Source organism: Dromaius novaehollandiae, chromosome 1 (assembly GCF_036370855.1).
Source record: "Dromaius novaehollandiae isolate bDroNov1 chromosome 1, bDroNov1.hap1, whole genome shotgun sequence".
In the NCBI taxonomy this organism is placed as follows: Eukaryota; Metazoa; Chordata; class Aves; order Casuariiformes; family Dromaiidae; genus Dromaius; species Dromaius novaehollandiae.
This window is the reverse complement of record NC_088098.1, coordinates 86,843,915-86,864,264: the sequence shown is the minus strand read 5'-3', so window position 1 is coordinate 86,864,264 and position 20,350 is coordinate 86,843,915. Positions and strand designations below refer to the sequence as shown.

General features: G+C 41.2%; 1 protein-coding gene across 2 annotated transcripts in view; it reads right to left on the bottom strand.

Annotated features, from left to right (window-relative positions):
• Positions 1–15,033: 15,033 nt before the first annotated feature.
• LOC112990866 (ephrin type-B receptor 5) overlaps positions 15,034–20,350 on the bottom strand; it is a 76,452-nt gene continuing 71,135 nt past the window's right edge. For both annotated transcript variants that reach the window (XM_026112886.2, XM_026112885.2), the window contains exons 13-17: positions 19,206–19,421; positions 17,934–18,083; positions 17,589–17,782; positions 16,216–16,371; positions 15,034–15,570 (exon numbers count right to left, since the gene is read on the bottom strand). In XM_026112886.2, coding sequence (XP_025968671.2) covers positions 15,462–15,570; positions 16,216–16,371; positions 17,589–17,782; positions 17,934–18,083; positions 19,206–19,421 — 825 coding nt within the window. In that variant the 3' untranslated portion in view covers positions 15,034–15,461. The remainder of the gene's footprint in view (positions 15,571–16,215; positions 16,372–17,588; positions 17,783–17,933; positions 18,084–19,205; positions 19,422–20,350) is intronic.

Genomic DNA, 20,350 nt, shown 5'->3' with positions numbered 1-20,350 from the left:
ATGATCTAGTCTACATGAGACTGACTGACGAGACTGAAATTGGAATGGAAATCTGGAAACAATGCATTGAATTCATGGAGTTCCTGAATGGAAGCTCAGATGTAGCCTGCTGGAAAATGCTGAAGTCTGGCAGTAGAGGAACTGAAGATAATTTGACACCTGTAACAAAGTCTAGTCAAGTACAGTAAATGCTGCGCAATTACCCTGGAATCATGAATTACCATCTGAGTCAGAATTATATTTCCTTTGTGAAATTTTCACCAGCTCTCCAGTGATTTAAAAAATGAACTGTGGATCTTCTGGTTATGCAAAATCTCTGATCTTTAAAAGGTGGGTCATTCATGTATGTGTCTTGACATTTTTCAAGTGTCTGTTATCTTGAGAACAGAAAACTCTAACTCATTTTGAAGTCTGTTTTGCTCATGTAGCAAAATTTGCTTCCTCCGAATGCTTCATTTGTTGTAAGGCTGTGAATGGGCAATTTTTATTCTTCTAGGATTTGGGAATCATCCCTGCTCCAGGCCTCCAAGAAAATGATGTCCAGGCTATTCAGAAACTTTTTGCTGGTAAAGCCTGTGGTACTCATCAGAGAGGTAGGGCCCCTTCTTGTGCTAGCCTTGTTTGAAACACCTGTGAGAAGAAAATGTCTGGGGCCTGCATGTTTGGACAATAGGCACATAGCTGTATCTGTAGCAGATAATGAACTTGCCAGGGTGGAGTGGAGATGGCTGGATAATGGGGATTCAACACTGAACTTGTTAATTTGATATTGCCTCTCTAGGTGCATTGGGGGAGACAGCCTGTCATGTGGCTGCCTTGTATGATAATGTGGAGACTGCTCAGGCTCTGATGAAGGCAGCCATAGAGCTCGTCAATGAAGTAATGACACCTGAGCAGTATGCAGGTAAGAATGCTGAACTGAAAAGACATAGTTTCAGAACACCCAAATGGTCCAGACTGGTACAATATCTGGGTCCATTTACAGATGTATCCAGGATCCAAAGCAGCCACTAAAAATGATGTACACAAGGAAGTTATATTTTATTGTCTTTTTACTTTGTTGCATGACAACTCTGGATACTCTGCTTTTGCTCCAGGAAGAAACCTGTGCTGATCTAAGGTTGAAAAAAATAAGGAATATAATCTAGTGATTTGTGGGGGAAACCTGAATATTGACAATTTCCAGGTCATTTCCCTGCAAGACTCTGCATTTCTTTGGTGCCTCAGTTCCCCCATCTTTAAAATATCATGAATTTTTTCAGAGCCATAAATAAAGGCCAATGAAAAATTTTATGAATTAACATTTAAAAAATTCTTTTAGATACTTGGATAGAAATTGTTACAGATGTGTAAAGTTTTTAGAATTTTACACTTTTACAGAAGTGTAAGTTTCTGTTAAAGAAGCATAGAAGAATAACTGGAATAAACAAAGCACTAAAACACTTTAATGAGAGATGCTGAGAGTGAATATTGTTCATTCTGAGTGGCAATTCTTTCCAATGTTGTAGTATCTGTCTTTGGGCCAAGACAAATCAAAGACTGCATGGATGAAACATGAGGCCAGATCCTGTGCTTCTTCTCATAAGAGAAAATCCAGAATGTCTTCTACTAAGTCACTCCTAACAAGTGAATGAGATGAAAGTTTGAGCTGAGGATTTCAAGAAAGTCTAAAGAAATTAGGCACTTTGTCTTCACAGTTCCACGCATATTTGATGTTGATTCCCATGGAAATCTTTGAAACTCCTATATTTTCCCAAGCAGCTCTCTCAGTTTTTCACTAATAAAATATCTCTCTCTGCGTTTCTAATTGTTGAAGTGCCTCTGGCACCCTTGGTATGATGTGGTGGACACCAAGGAGATTGTCTGTGATGTGTTGCAGAGGAGACTGCTCTTCACATTGCTGTAGTGAAAAATATCTTCAGTCTTGTGAAGGCGATAGTAGAAAAGCGGGCTGATGTAAACAGTCCTCGGGCCACTGGATATGTTTTCAGGAACAGCAGTTACAGTCTCCTCTACTTGTGGACTAAACTGCTGTGATGTCTTTTTCTTTGACATGCTCAGGGTTTAATAAGCTAGCTGGGTATCTTTGCATCTGTTTTCCTTTTCTTCTTTCTTTCTAGCTATCTCTCCACTGAATAGCATGTCCATAATTCCTTGCTTCAGAATTGCCAGAGAAGGCAAATCTTGTTGGAGAACTGTGCTCCAGAAAATCAGTCTTCATTAAAAAAGAAAAAGGAAGAACTCTTTAGTCCCCGTACTAAAATTTTCCAAAATGGAACGAATTGTTACCCATGGGCAGATGCCTGTCAGAGCCTGCAGATGGCGTGATACAGTAAAAGGAAGTGCCAAACTTTAATCCTGGGCATTAACTCCAAAATATAATGATAACGATACTGTCAAGAACTGTTAATGACTTCACTTTCATCCACTACAGCAGCTTCTTAACTTATCTGAAACTTCATACCATGTTTTCCCATGTGCCCAAGAGCATCAGCTCTTCCATACCAGCAATCAAAAACTTCAGCAACCACAATCGAGAGTGCAGTTATGCAACACAATTCTGAAGCATGTGGAAAGTAATACCAAACCAAAGCCAGCATAATAATGAACAGAAGAACAAAAGGGCAAGCTGTGCAAAAATCTTCTTTTTGTTGAATGAAGTCTTTTTCTTAAATATACCTCTTGTTCTATGTGCTCACACATGGTGTAAGGTAATAGCGTAAGGTAATATCTGATATCAGCCAGAGCTTCACAGTTTGACCCTTAAAATAATGCAGAATGCTTTGTGTCAATGATATGTTCATTCAAAATATATCCATCTCAAAGAATATGATATGAAATATCTACCAAATTTCTTATCTACTGTTTTAAAATTAAATAGTTGCCTCAGAATGCACAGAGACTAGTGATTTAGTCATCTGTCTTTCCAATTTCTTTCTCATGTAAATGAATTTGTTTCTCTTGTTCTCTCTGATAGTGTTCATGTCAAGTCATCTCTGCTTTTTTGAAGCATATGGAAGTTATGGAGAGCAAATTTTTAAAAAGATCCCAGGAAATCTAACAAAAAGTAAAGGAGTGAAATTTAATAAGAAAAAGTGTAGACTGCATATTGGGAAATATTTCTGATAGCAAGTAACTCAGGCTATGAACTATTTACCCTAGGAAATTAACAGCCATTTCAAAGCACAAGTCACTTAAAAGTAGGACAGACAAAGTTCCTGAAAAAAATAAAAAAGTAAAAGGAAGTATATGTTTAGCTGACAATAACTGAGGCTCTCTCGACACAAAAACTCTATCCTTCTGTTGCAAAGAACTGTCTCTGAATTGTTGGAACTCCTCTGCTGCCAGGATTTAGCAAGACAGAGAAGATGAGATCAGAGTGGTGGCTTGTTGCAGGAAAGAGAATCATTGTTTTACTGTACTATTCAGTTGAACTCCCTTCAAGAGCAGAAAACCTCTCCAGGACAGATGGGAAAGACCTCAAGACAGGAACTGTTATTTTTCATCTCCAAATTCTATGATCTGCTTTTCATGTTTCTTCTCTCTTTAAAGTTTAGGTTTTCTCTTAAGGTATACTGGATTGGATTGTCAGTTGATATAAACTGGAATAGTGCAATAAATGTCATTTGTTGATGTATACAAAAATCTAATCACTGTATTTAGGAATTGTCAATGTTACTATCTGTGACTGTAATCAAATGTGTTTAGAAAAGAAATTTACTACCACTGAACCTTCAATTCTTCTTCAGTCAGAGATCTGTGATGTGTGTATATATATATGTACATATATACACACGTATGCGCGTAAGCATGCATGCACTCTGTGGAAGGATTCTTAGGACACTTCCATTTTTCCCCTGATAATACTAAAATCCACTCCTACCGAAGACAGCATCACGGATCTTTCAGTCTCAGAGTTTTCAATTTTCCATTCTAAATCTGCTGCTGAGCAGATTTAACTCAGATTGAGAAAGCAGCAATGCTTCAGAAGAGGGTCACTAATCTCTCCATGCACTTCCTTAATAAAAGTAACAATTGAGAGAATTAGACATTTTCCAGACGAAACCTGCTAGAGATGGTAGGCTTGCTTACTTCCTATACTACTCTTGATTACTTCACTATAAATATAGTGACATATTATTGAAGCAAAGGTACTTCAGGTGAACTGCTTTTCTCAGGAAAAAAAATCATCTTTGTGAATAGCGCCAATATGAGATTGATGCACTCCTTTACATCCTACTCACACTCTAAAATGGAATTGAAGTGGGATGTAGGCCCTGCACTGCTTCCCTGTACACAACGAACTTCTCATACATGAATGCTAAGTAGGTACATCCGCTCAGGTTCCATTTTGCCCTGCTAACAGTGATCATAAGTAGGAGTTAAGTTTATAAATAGGAGCAAAGAATAGTATAAAACATTCCTCTCCCTTTTTGTTTGTCCTTTCTGATGTCTAGGTAATATCTGATGATAAGTAAGTCTTTTCTTTGTTATCCTTCAGTTCAGCTTTAAGGTTTATATTTCATTATATGAACCAATCATCCTTTCCATCCGCTTAAAAGCAAGGGGGGGTGCTTCTTCCACTCCTGTCTCCTTAACGAGCACTAAGATGAAAGCCTGAGAAAAAGCGTGTTATAAATTATGACTCTGGTTGTGCAGACTATCTTCACCGCTGCTTCTATGGCACCGCCTTAACCACAACTGTTTAGCCCTGTTTTTGAGGGCTTTGCCGCGTTTTCAGTCATTTTAAAGCTATAGGTCCAAAGTAGTTTCTTAGTTTCAAAAGTCTTTGTGAATTTGCTCCATGCTGTTTCAAAGTGATTCTTATGTGCTTCCTGCCCATCCTGGAAGGTCTTCCTACTCTCTCTGCCTTCTTCTCTGAAGTACATACATTCCATTTGCTCTCCTTCACTCTAAGATTCTTGTCAAAATCATTTTCTGTCTTTCTGAGGCAATCCCTCAAGATTCCTGTGCTACTTTTGCTCTCAGCAAGTCATTTTGGGATGCTGTTGTGGGAATTTTAAATGAAGTGGTGTTGGGTGGGCAGAGACACTTTTTCGACATGCAGGTTTTTTCTGACTTTTTACATTATTTGTTTAACTTCATGTTATCCCCCCCTCCCTTTAACTACTCTTCAGGGGAATACACTCCATCTTTTGCTGCCTGTGCTGGGAGTGAGGAAGTTATATGGTTACTTACTGACATCAGAGCTGATATCAGACCACAAGGCTCCTTGGGTAAAACTCTTCAGTAGCCTCTTTCAGTTTTACTTAGATGATGTGCTGTCAAACAGTGTATCTCCTATTCTCAGACTGTGACCACAGTCATGTCACTTTAAGAGTATTGAAACATGAGATTCAAAAAGTCAAGTGAAAAGCAGTGAAGAGGGATGGCCATGACTTACACATAGCATATGGCCCTTCCATAAGAATATGGCCTATGTCACAGAATCACAGAATCATAGAATGGTTGAGGTTGGAAGGGACCTCTGGAGATCATCTAGTCCAACCGCCCTGCTCCAGCAGGGTCACCTAGAACACATTGCCCAGGATTGTGTCCGGACGGCTTATGTCCAGGCTTATGGAGACAATCTGTAGGGAACACAGGGCACCTGAACTCTCCAGTTTCCAGAAGTCCAATGTCTGTTGATGTCCAGTGCCGTTGTGAAAGAAACCCTTGTATATTTGTTTCAGTTTAGTCAAACCTGTCCCCTATGGCAAGGCCCAACACTGTAGGGATATGCATATGAAAAATAATGCCAAAGACTGGAATTTCAAAGTTATAAACCCTGCCAATGGAAATGCTGGAGGGGGGAAATAATCTATGCTGGAGAAGCTATGAACCTGGAACTGGCGGGACAGAAAAGTGTTCTGCTCCAGATTCCTATTCCTAAATCAGAAATGAAAGAGGCTTTTTCACTGATAGCCTATCACACCCATTCCAGGTAAGCAACAAGCTACCCTTTCAATGATACTTTTTTGTATGCTGAAGGCCTTTAGTTGGCAGCTGCTGTCATGTTTTCAAGGGGATGTGTTTGTAGCGCACTGGGGGGGATGCAGAGTGCTAACAAATGGCTCTTTCTTACTGGAGCTGAGTGGGGACTACATCAGAGTCTGTCATTTCTGAGATGAGTTTTGTTTTCTTATTGTTTCACAGAAGATCCCATTTTCTGTCTGATCTCTATAGGGAACACTGTTCTCCATACCCTCGTTCTTCAGCCCGGTAAGACCTTTGCCTGCCAGATGTACAACCTCATCCTCTCTTATGAGAAATACAACATAGGACTGGAAGCCCTAGACCAGATTCACAACAACAACGGGCTCATTCCATTCAAGATGGCAGGGATAGAAGGCAACAGCATGGTGAGTATGTGCATAGCATTCAGCTTACCTAAAATTATTGTCACCCTATCACCTCCTGGACTGAAGGAGTTGATTGATTACCTTAATATGAGACCACTTAGCTACTGAAATGCAGCTGTCCAAGGGAAAATGTGATGAGACTGGACCTGTGCTGATACAGAGAGAACTTCTCAGCTCCTACATCATCATTAGCATGTTACATCATATGGAGTATCAGAGTATTGTTCCATCAGAGCAAAACAGTAGGATGCTGAACTTGGGAGCCTTGAAGACGCTAAGAAGGGCCCACTGAAGAGGCCATAGACATATAAAGGAAGCATGTCTACCTTGTCCTAAATGTTTGGGCTAAAATCTGATGCTGTAGTGTACGGAGACAATCAGGTTATGATGGCCAGAGACATGATAACACAATCTTCCCCCTTCCCCCCTTTTTCTGTTAGCTCTTTACATCATCTTCCAGACACAGGACCCTGATGAACTGGGCCACTTCTGCAACTATCCAATGGCACTTTTTAGCATCTTTGTGTTCTTCCTCACCATCACTGATGGACCTGCCAACTATGAAGTGGACCTACCCTTCATGTATGGCATTGCTTATTCAGCCTTTGCTGTTATTGCCACTCCCATTACGCTCAACTTGCTCATCGTCATGATGGGCGAAACCCACCGGAGGGTTGCCTGTGCATGGTATGAGCTTTGGAGAGTACTGGTGAGGAAACTATCCAGCTATGTAACTTCCTGTTGTAAAGAGTGTGTTGGAAAGAACAGACAGCTTGTCAGGTCTGGAAGGGGTGGAGTCAGGGACCCATTGCATCTAAGTCATGTTTATTTGAGAAGAATTGTGGATTTTCTTATGGAGGGAAGAACTGAATTCTTATGAGTGAAGGTGGGACCTCACCAGATGAGCAGTACATGTAGATATTTCATGAATTCAAAGGTGCTTAGAAGGGTATATCGTATTTTGGATACATTGGTCACATTGCAGTTATAAGAACACTCTCCTGTTTCTTCCATTTCCCCATCCCTCAATGCCTGGCAGATATTTATTTACTTACTTATTTAACTACTGCAGATTGTTGCTACTATGGTCATGTTGGAGAGGAAACTCAGATGATGCCTGTGGCCTCACTCTGGAATTTGTGGCCAAAACTATGATCTGGGGGGACAGGTGGTATCTCAGGTAAGCCCTTTTAAATTAGACAACTAAACATGGTAAATTCACGTGTGTAAACTTATTGGGGAAGACTATTCTACCCTGTTCCAACACATCATACCTCATGAAAGAAACCTCATCATGCAGGATATGGTTGTTGGAATTTAATGTAGAGTTCTGAAACCTGAGTGTGGGCAAGAACCGGAAAAAAAGTTATAGGAATAAGAGCTTTAAAAACCTTGCTGCAATTTATTTGGTCCCACTCCCATACCCTAAGTGGAGTATTTTTATCTATAGTTCACCATGAAGTGAGGAACAGAGTCCAGCTCACAAGAGGCTTGAGTAAATGTCTCAACATAAACACATCTCATAAACCCTCATTGTTAGAAAACCTCTCTTCACGTTTAATCTTGAGCATCATCCAATTCTTCCTCACTTACTCCCACTCCTGAATGCTTTAAACAGTCCCTATGTCTTACCTAAGCATCTTGGAATGATACCCAGGTGGCATAGAAACACCAAATTATTTCATGTTGTTTGAGCTCGTCAAACAAGGTAATCTTTTATATTACTTTGTGACTTTATATTACTTTTATATTACTTTGTGATAAAGGGTGGTTAATATATAATAAGCGATATTGTTGTTCTCACACCCTGATCACAGAGAAGCATGCATGGAAAACAACATTATGTAAACTAAAACCAAAATCAACTGGAATAAATTGATCCTGAATGAATTTAGGCTAGCAACTAAAAGTAAGACTTTAACAGTAATAGTGCTGTGACCCACTACAACATCAGGGTTAAAAGAAACAAAAATTACTTTTAAGGTCAGAGTTATTCAGTTTATAGATGGGATCATATAAAATGATGCTCAAAATAGCAAAAGATTTATTTGATGATCCAGGAAGTCCTGGTAGCCTTATACGTGTACATTTTTAAATTCTATTAAAAAAAGAAAAAGGAGAAAAAGCATATCTTCAGACTTTCTGTGGAGAAGGCATCATCTCACAGCCATGAGAAAAGGGAGCATACCTATGTTGGTAGTACTAGAGGCTAACTTTACATTTCAGCTGCCTATTGCCCTGTACCCTGACAGGGCACGAGAGAAGTCACATGAATGGTTCATTGATTTTAAGATGTATATTCTTGCTTAATAACTTAGTATTCTTTCCCAGAGAGATCTAACAAGCATCCTAAATTTGAAGAAATGCAGTTTAGCAGTCTGAACAATAAACATCATATCCTTACTAAATTCTGTGTGCATGAAGTTAAGCAGCTGTTCACATCAACTTATGTACATTTCCTAAGCGGACATTTAGATTCGTAGTGGATAGGTTTGATTGACTGATTTTTCAATTTGCAATAATATTTCTCCAATCAATTAATTAAATTGGTCCTCAGTACAAATTGCAGTCAACCCACCTGTACTGCAGAGTACTGCTATTTTTACTGTAGTTCTCTTCAGTGGGGAAAGCCATGTTTGTTTCTGATGATGATCATTGTTTTTATTCTTTAACACTTTATTTTGCTTCTCACTGTGTTTGAAAATAGATGCAAAGATTTTGCTCTGTATTCTATAATAGCCTCCCCCCACTCATATTAAACCAAGCCCTGAGAAAATTGCACCCGTTCCAGAGGAGAAACCTTTTGGAAGGTCTGTAGAGATGGCAGATTATAATAAAAGCAGTTTTGCAACTTAAGTTATAGTAGAAGCCTTAGGATACATTCTAAATATTGTCCTTTTAATAAGGCAAAACTAACAGATCTATTTTTAAATAGCTTCTTTTAGTGCCTTTTCATTCACATCTGTAAAACTAGCTGATTTTTCTGAATAAAATATATTTTCTTTCCTTTTTTTAATCTTCTGTTTGATTGCAAAGTCAGAGTGGTTCAAAGTGGATTAGAGTCTATTCTTTTGTAAATGGTCGATCTGTTACAGATGTCCAAATGTATGGTCAACAGTAGATTTGCATAAAAGTTAGCAGAATGTAATGTGAAGACAGGTGGGTTGCATGGATGTAACTAAAAAAAATCTAGTTTTAGCCTGCAGCATGTCTAATTTCTAGTGTCATTGTAAGCTAGAAAGAGTCCAGCTTTACTTAGTTTGGCCTGACTTTAAAGGATTAGTTTTCAGAAGCAAACAGTTTATCCTGGTCAACTAAGCACACTTGGTCTGCTATCAGAGACATAATAAACTGCCCTAAATTCATTAGTAATTGAGGCATAAGTGCCAACCCATTATACTCATATTTGGGACAGTATCTGCTCCTAGAGCAGTTGAAGAAAAGACCATACTACTTTGATTGTTCAGGGAACAAAGGCCATGGCAGAAATTAGAAAGCTTGGTATTGTTTCAAGTTGCATATACCAACTGAGAATATTTCAGGAGAGGAGTTTTCCTTTTTCATCACCTAGAAAAAGGAGATAAGATATATAAGCTACAGGACTTATCCAGAGTGGTTAAGCCTTCTTTTCTGTGCCTCAGGTAGCAGGGTACCAGGGGGAGTAATTCCCCTCTAAACAAGTCTGAGAGCTGCAAAATGACAGGCTGTAGAATTGGACACAGCTAATTTCATATTATCTCAGTGGAGCAATTTCACTAATACTGAAGTGGAACTGTTTCATACACAGAACGTTATGACCCTGAATGCCAGAGCAAAATGTAAATGCCGGGGGAGGTGCCATTTCTTCAGTATAGGGTTGGAAAGCAGAAGATTGTACTGTATTTCTTTAGTAGGACATGAAGTTTGCCCTGCTGTGCTACCTTTTAACGATATTCAGATTCAAAACTACATGTGGTCTACTGTCCTTAGGGTGCTCCTTAGTTATGAATGGTTGGCAGTGTGGGATGCATGTGAACAGCTCATTGCTTTGCCTCCTCTAGCCTCAGCTGGTTTCAGGGAAGCAAGAACTAATTGTGTCCTGAACCTAAAGCTGTTGCTTAGCTCCACCTATACGTACAAGGGCTATGTAGTGACTGCAGAGAAACTGTGCCAAAGGCGAAATGGATTCAGGATTGTTACCTTCAGTTATACTACGCCTGAATTAGAATCACTGGCTGCAATCCCTGACCAAAGGAGATCTAGCATGAGGGACAGCCTCACATTTGTCTGCTAAGGCGAGTTCCTTGGTGCTACTCATCATTTCTCACCATACACAGAGGTTTCATTCAGCTTCATAAAATCTGAATTGTCTTGGGCTAGAGGAGCTACAGCAGCTTCTTTCTTTCTAGATAGCCCTAGATGCTAAAGATATTTATGATATTTATACTAAGGGACAGATGATACTCTCAGCTCTCCATCAAGAGCTATGTAGTATTAGCCAGCTGGGGCTTCCCCCACTAGCCCTAGTATAGTACTGTCACAGTAAGCACTAGCACTACATCCTCAAACTTTAAAAACAAAAAAGCAGAACAAAAAAGGGACACTAAGGGCCCATGTAATCTGTACATGCACTTAGGAGATGTGCTTGCCATAACCACGGAAATCACTGTGTAAGTCATACCATCAATGAGTCTTTCTGCAACATCATTTCAGGTGTGGGTGCAAAAATCTTAGCTTAAGAGCTTGCCTTCAGATACCCTGGGTGGGCATGGCCTACTTGTGACATGAACAAGCTGTGACTTGGTGAGGCAGAGATGGACTGACATGTAGCTCCCGACTCAATTTCATTTGGCAGCCTAAGTACAGTAGGTGAGAACTTACTTGGCTGATGTACTCTTTGGCAGCGTGATATCTGAATTGTCACATTGCAGCAGAGCCAGTTGTCTGTTTGGGAGACTGTCCAGTAACAGATACCAAAAAGGCGAGTGCAAGGAATCTCATCAGCAATAATTATGAAAGAGTGTGCTCTAAGGGGAAGTTTCTTCCTGTCTCCAGATAGTGAAAAATTGGTAGGAGAGTTAAAGCAGGAGAGTTTTTAGTTTTTGCAGTATGTTCTTTCCTACTACAGATGTGACTTTTCTGAGTTCCCATACAAATGCCTAATGCCCTCACAAAGGTCTGACCCTTGATACTTGTGCGCGTTACCCAGTCTTCTTACCATATATTATAGATACCATATGGAGTAACTGTGGGCAGTAATTTGTCATTCTGATCTCTCAGCTTCTTATCTGGTAGGGGTTATGAACCTGTAACAGTTCTTTGCATTGTTTATCACTCTTATGGTGAAGGATGTATAGACAGATGTGGTGGACAAATGAGTGAACTTTTACCTTAAACATTTCTTGGATGCTACCAAGGGGAAGGTCTCATCTGCTGTGATCCCTGAAATGGTCTCCCTGCGACCACCTGGGACACACCGAGCCTACGCCGAACCAAACCATTCCTCATCACACCCACCGTGCACTTCTTGGAATCAGGTGGAGACTTTGGGACTTGGACTGTATAAAAAGGGGACCCAGCTGCCACCAAGCAGGACCCACGTAAGATGAAATGGGGCCCCTCCCACCGCCAAGACACCCAGGGTGAAGAGGACCAATGGGAAGCTGCTGGATCCACAGGTGTTGATCTCTCTCCCCTCTCTTTTGATGAATGTTGATAAGATCTGTTCAAAACGTGCGCATGGGACTTGTTTATCTAGTTCAAGGAATCGCCATCGAGTTATCATATTTAACCACATGCCTTGTCTTTCGTGTTAATAAATCATAAAACTGGTTGGCTGGTGTCCTTTCACCTTAATTCAGTCCAAGAGCATCACAAACTTGGTCGTTGTTCCCAAGGGGAGGGAGGTCGTCCTAAACGACTCTTTTCAGGCTGCAACAACAGATAGCAGGCTCCTAGGTGAACCCACTCCTTTTCCTCCTTATTCTCATCCCCACCTGTTGAGGGTCCTTACATACTGCAGGAAATCCTAGTTGATGTCTTTTGGAATAGAAGGTAGGATTTCTGCTTTCACATGGGGCTGAGAAAAGTGAGATAAAGGCATTGGTAATACTATTGCCATGACTGCCTTTTCTCCCTGCTTGCAGAGCCAAGGAGAAATGACAAACAACACCAGATGCATTGCTACACAAGAGTCTTTGCATCCCAGGTTATGGAAGACACTAAGTACTACGAAAATAGAGAACCCTGAGAATAAAGATGATGGAGACACCTGCAGAAAACAGTCATACTTTTGCACTCCATCTGTGACCCCAAGCCTGTCCCTGTGCAGTTCTAGCCAGAACCAGGACATCTTGAAACTTGACCTCTTAGACCAATTGCAGGGCCATTTCAACCTGGCCTTAGAACTTGAGGAAGAGGAGGTCTACAGTGTCTGATCACTACTTGGCTGTCTCTGTATAGTGAGTAAATCCCTTTCCTGTGACTGTAAAAAATACTTTATCATATCCTTGATATGCAAGAGTAAATGTCCTATTGCCTACACTCCCACCAAGCAGCGTATTTCATTACAGCTCCCTCTAAAAGGATAGTAAACCTCACTGGTATAGGATTCAGACAAGGCTTCCATTTTGTCTCCCATTGCATGAACAGCTCCTGCATGTACTTTCAGCATGTAAGCTTCCACTAGCCTAAAAAGAGGCCACAGGACTTGAACTATGTCACTAACTTCTCCACTAATCTTGACCACCCAATATACAGAAAACATAGCCTTCTGTGTTTCCCTACACTGCCTTCAGTAGTATTAGAATATGCTCACATACAAATGAGCATACATGCATTGGTCCTCTGGTCAGTACATACGGAATACATACATATAATACATATGATGCTAGAGACTGCAGGTTCCCCTCAACATCTTGTGCTGGATATGCTTTCTGAAGAGGATGGCACTTACTTGGCCTCAGATGCTGTAGGTGGAACTGACAGTCAGCATACATGTAACTGTGGATTTGTGAGTATTACAAGTTCCTAGAAAACCTTTAAAAAACAATAGACTGATTTTCTAGTGGTGGACTGACTCCAGTCTGATGCTTCTTTTTTTTTTTTTTGTATCTTCACACTCACTTTCTACTGATGTGAATATTTTGTTATTCCTTCCCTGGATTGTTTTTATACTCTTTTATATCCTGAAAGAATGCACTTCTAGTCTCCCTCTTCAAGTAAAAAAATAAAAATAAAAAATCATGTTGTTCTTATGGTGCAATAAAGAGTTTGAACTGTATTGGCTATTCTAGTGCAACTGTTGTGGTGCACCTCCTGTCATATTATGGGACTCTTCATTAACTATTAAGTGTGTTCTCTCAGTCTTCAATTGCTAGATTGACTGGAGCGGGGGGGTTTAAATCCATACAGGAGTAGTATCTGCAGAAGTCGTGCTATTCTAACACTGCCTGGCAGCTGGAGAAATACAAAATGGTAAGTTGATGACTAGTTCACAGTGGGCCAACAGATGGGTACAGATCAGAATAGCCGGGGTGACTCCCTCTCTAGACACAAGGACAACAGCTTTTTATGCAATGGCTTCATGAGGGTCTTGCTTAACAAGGCCATCTCCATTTCCTTTCATATGGGTTGGTGAGGTGGACAATTGCATTATTTATGAGTCTTCCTCTCAAGTTCAGCTTCATGTTCTTATACTCCTGCACAGAGACAAAGAAGGTCTCTGCTCTGCTCCTCTCCAAAGCAGACCTCTCCTTAAGCAGGTACTAGTCTGTCTGAAGGAAGACATAACCTATGTCCTCTGCTCTTCCTCATACACCACAACCAGAGAGCACACCATATGGTTGATCTGGAGGACATTCTTACTCTTTTTAAGATCTGAACTGACTGGATGGACTGGTATCTTTCTCTGAATAACTGATTGCTTTTGATGAGAACTTATGAAAGAGGTTCAACCTCCCTTGATCCAATGGTATATTTGGATTTGAGTATTGCAGGTCTGCACTTTCTTAAAAAATAATATTCAACACATAGTCTGTGCCCAGTGCTGCTCAGTTCATCAGTATTTATTTTAGGGGACTAGCTGGAGAGGGTGAGAAAAGAAGTAAGCATTTTTCAATAGTAAAGGGCTTCAGATTTTCCAGTCACTCTCTTCAGTGTCCGTAATGGGATAAGAAGAGAACAACATGACCCACATTCTGGAGTGTTAGATGACCCAAATTCTGGAGTGTTAGAATTTCCATCTTTCCTCCCAAATATAGGCTGGATGGAAGAAGAACCTACCTGGTTTCTCTCTCCAATAGCCGACAGAATAAGGATGGATTTTGGGACTCCTTACTGTTTTGTTTTGTCCCTGTCCCAGTCCCAGTCCCAGTCCCAGTCCCATAGAGAGAGCTGTGTAGCACCAAGGACTTGCCATTTCTTGTCTCAGCACAGTGGTGTAGTATATGTCCCTCCTGGATCATGGAGTAGATTCAAGAACTGTGCATGAAATAGCATGGAATTTTGAGCCCATTCCTCTCAACCTCTGGAAGAGTTACCAGATGACATGTTTCATCTCTTAGCACATAGTGTGCACTATCTGGAACTTGAGTTCCCCATCGAGCTGGCATAGCAAATGATAGGCTGATGCCCATCACCATCTGATTTATAATCTCACAGATCAGGATGACATTCTTTTAGGAAAAAATGGTAACTTTTGTTTGCCTTTATTATGTCTCACAACTTTGCTGGGCTCCCAGACACAGAATAAGCCTACTCATGGTTTCAGAAAGTTGTCTGATCCCCTTTGCCACAAGAGAAGAGTCAACAGGTGCTTGTGATCTGTCCAAGCTATTATTACATTCCTCCCCACATTATTTTAACTTTCCCTCCCCCAACCCATTCCCGGTATACTACATCAGCCACATTTAAATGCCATCATTTATGCAGCTCTGCTCTCAAACCATGGCAAGACTTTGTTTTTGTTACTGGAATGAGACATTCAATGCACACTCTCTGGCTGCATTAAGCCTCCAAAAAGCATCTTGCCAACTCCTTTTCTTAAACCGAAAATCCCTTTAAATAAACCCAGAACCTTCGCCAGAGTTTGAGACAGGTGGAATGAGGATGGTGTAAACATCACACTTCAACTGGTTCAAGCTGATTCAAATGGATTCGCATGAGCTGGATGCTGTTTAGAATCTTTTTCTGGTGACCAACCAGGGTGATGCCAATTCGCTGGATATCTCTGCAAGAGAATGGAGGGTGTGGAAGGTGTTAAAAATGCGCTTCTTGTTTTGAACAGTCCCAGTCCATCTCCCTGTAGCTCCGTATCAGTTTGTGTGGATTTCATCTTTGTGGGAGAAAGAGTTGATAAGGTTTCTGCTTTTGCTTTGCAAATGTGAGGTGGGGGAGTGGAAAGAGGCTATTTTAGACTCATCTTGGTAAGTTATGCTACAATAAAAAGCAGTGGAAGAATGTTCCTGCTCTTGGCTCCTGTCTTCTACATAACATTTCAACCCAGTATATGGCATAGCTGGTTCTACACATTCCCCTGAAAATGGTAATTACCTATGGCAGCTGTCATGAACATTTTGATATGACAGTCTCTCCATAACACTGACAGTATGTTTTGTAGTGTGCATGGGACCTCTAACAGTGCTTGTAGAAACAGACTGAAAATGTACAGCTGTATGCAGGGTGTCCATAAGCCTAAAAAGATGTAAGAAAGAGTAACTACTTTGGTCTGGATTCCCTCTCCTTTCTCATGTGTATGTTTTCTCCAGATAGTTCTTATTCCGTATCTCTCAGCCTGCTTTTGATTTGCAATAGGGTGTTTTCCGCACAGAAAACTCAGTGTCTGTTATTTTCTGCTGTCTGCCCCTCTACTTACTCCAGAGTCATGCGTGATATGACATCAAATGCGATCAGACCAGCCTCGTCGAAATTCTCCTTGTAACAGCCCATCTTGATGGCATCCAACCACTCATGGGCACCGCTGAGTGAAGGGAAATCTGGAGGAGAGTTGCTCAGCAGAGGCTGAGATGGTCTGAAAAAGAGGTAAGTTCTAAAAGCCCAAGTTATCATCAGCTGACCCCACTGTTAAGCTGAGAGTTAACAGAAGGAGAGAATGCAATCTCAGAACAGCACAGAATGATGTAAGAGAATGGTATTTGTTCTTCATGCCCTGACTTCCAGAGTCCCAGCTTGATGTCCTGTTTCCAGGATACCTGTCTTCCCATTTCTGCCTAAAAACAATCAACCCAACCTAAGGACCTTATGCTTTCTTCCCATTTTATATTTTCTCAGGCATGTTCTCTTCTTGTCACCCCAGACCCTTTCCACATTTTCTGGGTCTAGACCTATCTGCTGAGAAAGAAGTTGCAGTGGGGAGGTTTCCAAGGAGAGAGATGACACCCTGCATTTGTGACTCATTCCTCTTCTCCAAGATGTTCTCCTTAGACCAAACAGTAACCTATGAGAGAGGAAGTGGGTCTTCTGGGCTCCAAAACCCATCTAATCATAACATAACAGTCAAAGGGCAAAGAAACCACTGTTTATAGATGGCATTTGCTGTTTTCCCTGCCCTCTGAATGTGTCCAAAAGCTACAACTCTCTTTATGTCCTAGTTTTTAGTAAACTGAGCACAACTATGCATTTCTCCTCTCCCCCAGCCACGGACTGCACTGCAGTGGGCCAAGGTTTTATACCCATGGAAAAAATCCTCCAGGGGAACAGGACATACTTCCATCATTAGCCTGACAGCCATCCAATCTTGGTTCCATTTACCCCCCCTAGAGACTTCTACTTTGCTGAACTTCGACCTCTGGTTTCATCAGGCTGCAAAATGCAGATGGGAAAATATGGGATGCAAGCTGCAGTTCTAATTACAGTTTTAGTTACAGATTTCCTTTCCTCCACAAGCTAAGGTCTTCTTGTCCTTGATCACCTCTTCTAACACCTTGTGCAGCTGCACCCACAGCTGTCCTTCCCTTCATCCCCAAGGTCCCTCAATCATGTTCATCCTAAGTGCACCTCATACTCAGCACTCACAACTCCTAATTCATCCTGATCACCAGCTAAGTGAATCAGATTATACAGTTCTTCTTCCAATCCCCTCCCTCATTTTTTTTTCCTTCCTGATTGGTCCCAGTCTCAGATGAGAGGGCTAGATAAAGACTGTATAGCCTGATTCACTGTCATCTTCTCCTCATGATGCCTACCCAGAGACCAGCCCTAGTATTTTGCACTAAATCCTCATCTTACCTGCTGCTCCCAGTGCCAGTGGCTTTGAGTGCTGATGGCTTGCGGATCATTTTATCTAGGGCACTGACTATTTGCTCAAATTTGGGTCTCTGGACCCGCTCCTTCTGCCAGCAGTCAAGCATCAGCAGGTGCAAAACAGTTGGGCAGTCTGGGGGTGGTGGCAGGCGATAGTCCTGGTCAATGGCATTTATTACCTGCAGGTAAAGAACAATGCTTGATCATGGCTGGGGGGAAAAAAAAAAGGACAAACAAACTGCAGTCACTGGGCTGTGTATGACATTCTGCTACTCGAACTGATACAGAGGAGAGAGGCAGATGAACGTTCTCACCACTTCCAAAACTTACATCCTGATTGGACATGTCCCAGTAAGGCCTCTCGCCATAGGACATCACCTCCCACATGACAATGCCATAGCTCCAGACGTCGCTGGAGGAGGTGAATTTGCGATACTGGACAGCTTCAGGGGCAGTCCAACGGATGGGGATTTTGCAGCCCTAGAGAGCAGTGGGAGAGCAATCAGAAAGTTAGTGAGATATGGACTATTTGAGGAGGTGACATTACCAAACTGCTCAGAAGCCAGCAGCATGGCACAGCCCTGAGCACAGGATGCCATCTCCATTAACATTGTCTTGTAAATATTGCTGGTTTAAATTCAAGTTATGTTTAAGGTCTCTATCTTGTTCTACTGAGACATGCAGATGAAGAGCTAGGATCAGCCCCCTGACTGCTGTAAATTCCATGATTTAATGGAATTTAACCTTTAAAATTCTGGTGGCAGATAATCTAATGTTCCTGAAAGTCACAAGCATTAGGACACCTGCAGTCGTTTTAGACAATCCCAGCTTGTAATACCAAGGAGAGCTACACTGAATGACTAGCATTAACTTCTTCATCTTTCCACCTTAACCTCTTTGCAGTTATGACCTGCCAGATGGAATATAATTCAGATGATGGTTCTTCTAAGCATATACACTAAAACTTGTCTCCCCCTTCAGCTACTGGATTCTTCTTCTCCCCCCACATACCAAATGCTGGTTTTGACCTGCCTGTTATACTCCTCCTGCTTTTGTGGTATACATAACGACTGACAGAACTTCATAGGCAGTAAGTTCATTTGATGGTTGGTTGTAAGCCCCTCCAAGGGATATATCTGATGGGTATCTTGTCTACAGGAAAAACCTACTCTTTCCTCAAAGAGTGGTAGTATAGGACTTCAGTCTCCCCTGCAGTCCTCTATACTGTACTTCATGTAAGCAATCAATGAAAGGGAAGATAACACCTATTTCAATTGATGGGGTTTGTCCTATTCACCATCATTCCACAAAGAATTGTACTGACATCTCAGTTCACATGGCAGAATGGATAGATTTTCAGTTATTCTTGTTCTTTGCTGATTTGGAACACACAACCCCAAGGTGAAAGGCTCCACCCCACTTTTCTCTGGTCTCAGGATGAACTAAAAAGGGTATGCCAAAGAATTCTGTACCACAATCTACTGAATGTTCTATGGGTATGAAGAACACACAAAGGCTCTACATAGATCTAACCAAAGGGAAACACAGGGCAAATTTAGGCTTGGCAGCACAGCAGTAGCTCTCTCCATAGTGGTAACTCACCAGAGCTCCAGTGTAGGTGGGGTTTGAAGCATCATCTTCCAGAAAGCGGGACAGACCAAAGTCTGAGACCTTGCACACAAGGTTGCTGTTGACTAAGATGTTACGTGCTGCCAGGTCACGATGCACATAGTTCATGTCTGAAAGGTAGCGCATGCCAGCTGCAATCCCTCGAAGCATTCCCACCAGCTGTAGCACACTGAACTGTCCTTCCTTCTGCTGCAAGTGAGGAGGCAGATAAAGGTTTTTATGACTACAGGAAATGAAACCAACAGGGAATAGCAAAAAGCAATATAACAAGGTGGATTTATGAAGTTAGAGTACATATGTCTTTAAGTTAAGCCAATCTCTGAAGGTTCAAGGACAGCAAGTAAGAAAGGAGGATGGGCTGCTTAAGGCAAAAAATCTCCAATGAAGTCAGACATCAGCGATCTACTTCTGAAGACAAATCTCATCTTGTGGCTATACTGTCTGTTAGCATTTTGTGCCTAGAAATTCTGTGCCTTTTTACCTACTGAGTTGGCTAAATGAAGGGGGGCAATCCATAGACAACTCTGCTCTTTACAATGGGTTCTATGCAATTCTATACATTGGTTCATGTGCTCTTCCAAATGTACTTGCCAAAGTAGTTGTGGTTGAATCAGGATCTGATTCAGTAAAGAAAGAAATGAAAGAATCTGCACTACAGAAATACCTGTATTTTTGTTTCATTATTAGGAAAAAAAAAAAAAAGAAACCGAGAGTGCTAAAAAGCTCTACAGTTAATGGGAAGTTTAATTACTTGAAGTCACCTGAAGACATTCAGTGGAATAAAGCCTGGAAAACATTACTAGAAATGCAAACTTTGGAGCATGCATACAGTAACCGGAGGGCCATGAGCAAAGGAAAACAATTTAGTATTGGTTATCAATAAATATGTGAGTTGGAGAGGTCTATCAGAGTATAGAGATTTTATATGATGAGTTAGCATTATCACTATGTCGGTCCAGCAAGCATTTAATCTGATAACTTGCTAATATTTCTATTGCACCTGCAGAGAGCAATTGAGATGTTACGGAGACAGGGAGGAAGAGGAAGGACAGATGAAATTAACAGATCTGAGAGTGGCACAGAGCAAGATGAAGAAGGAACAGTTGTTGGGGACTCCA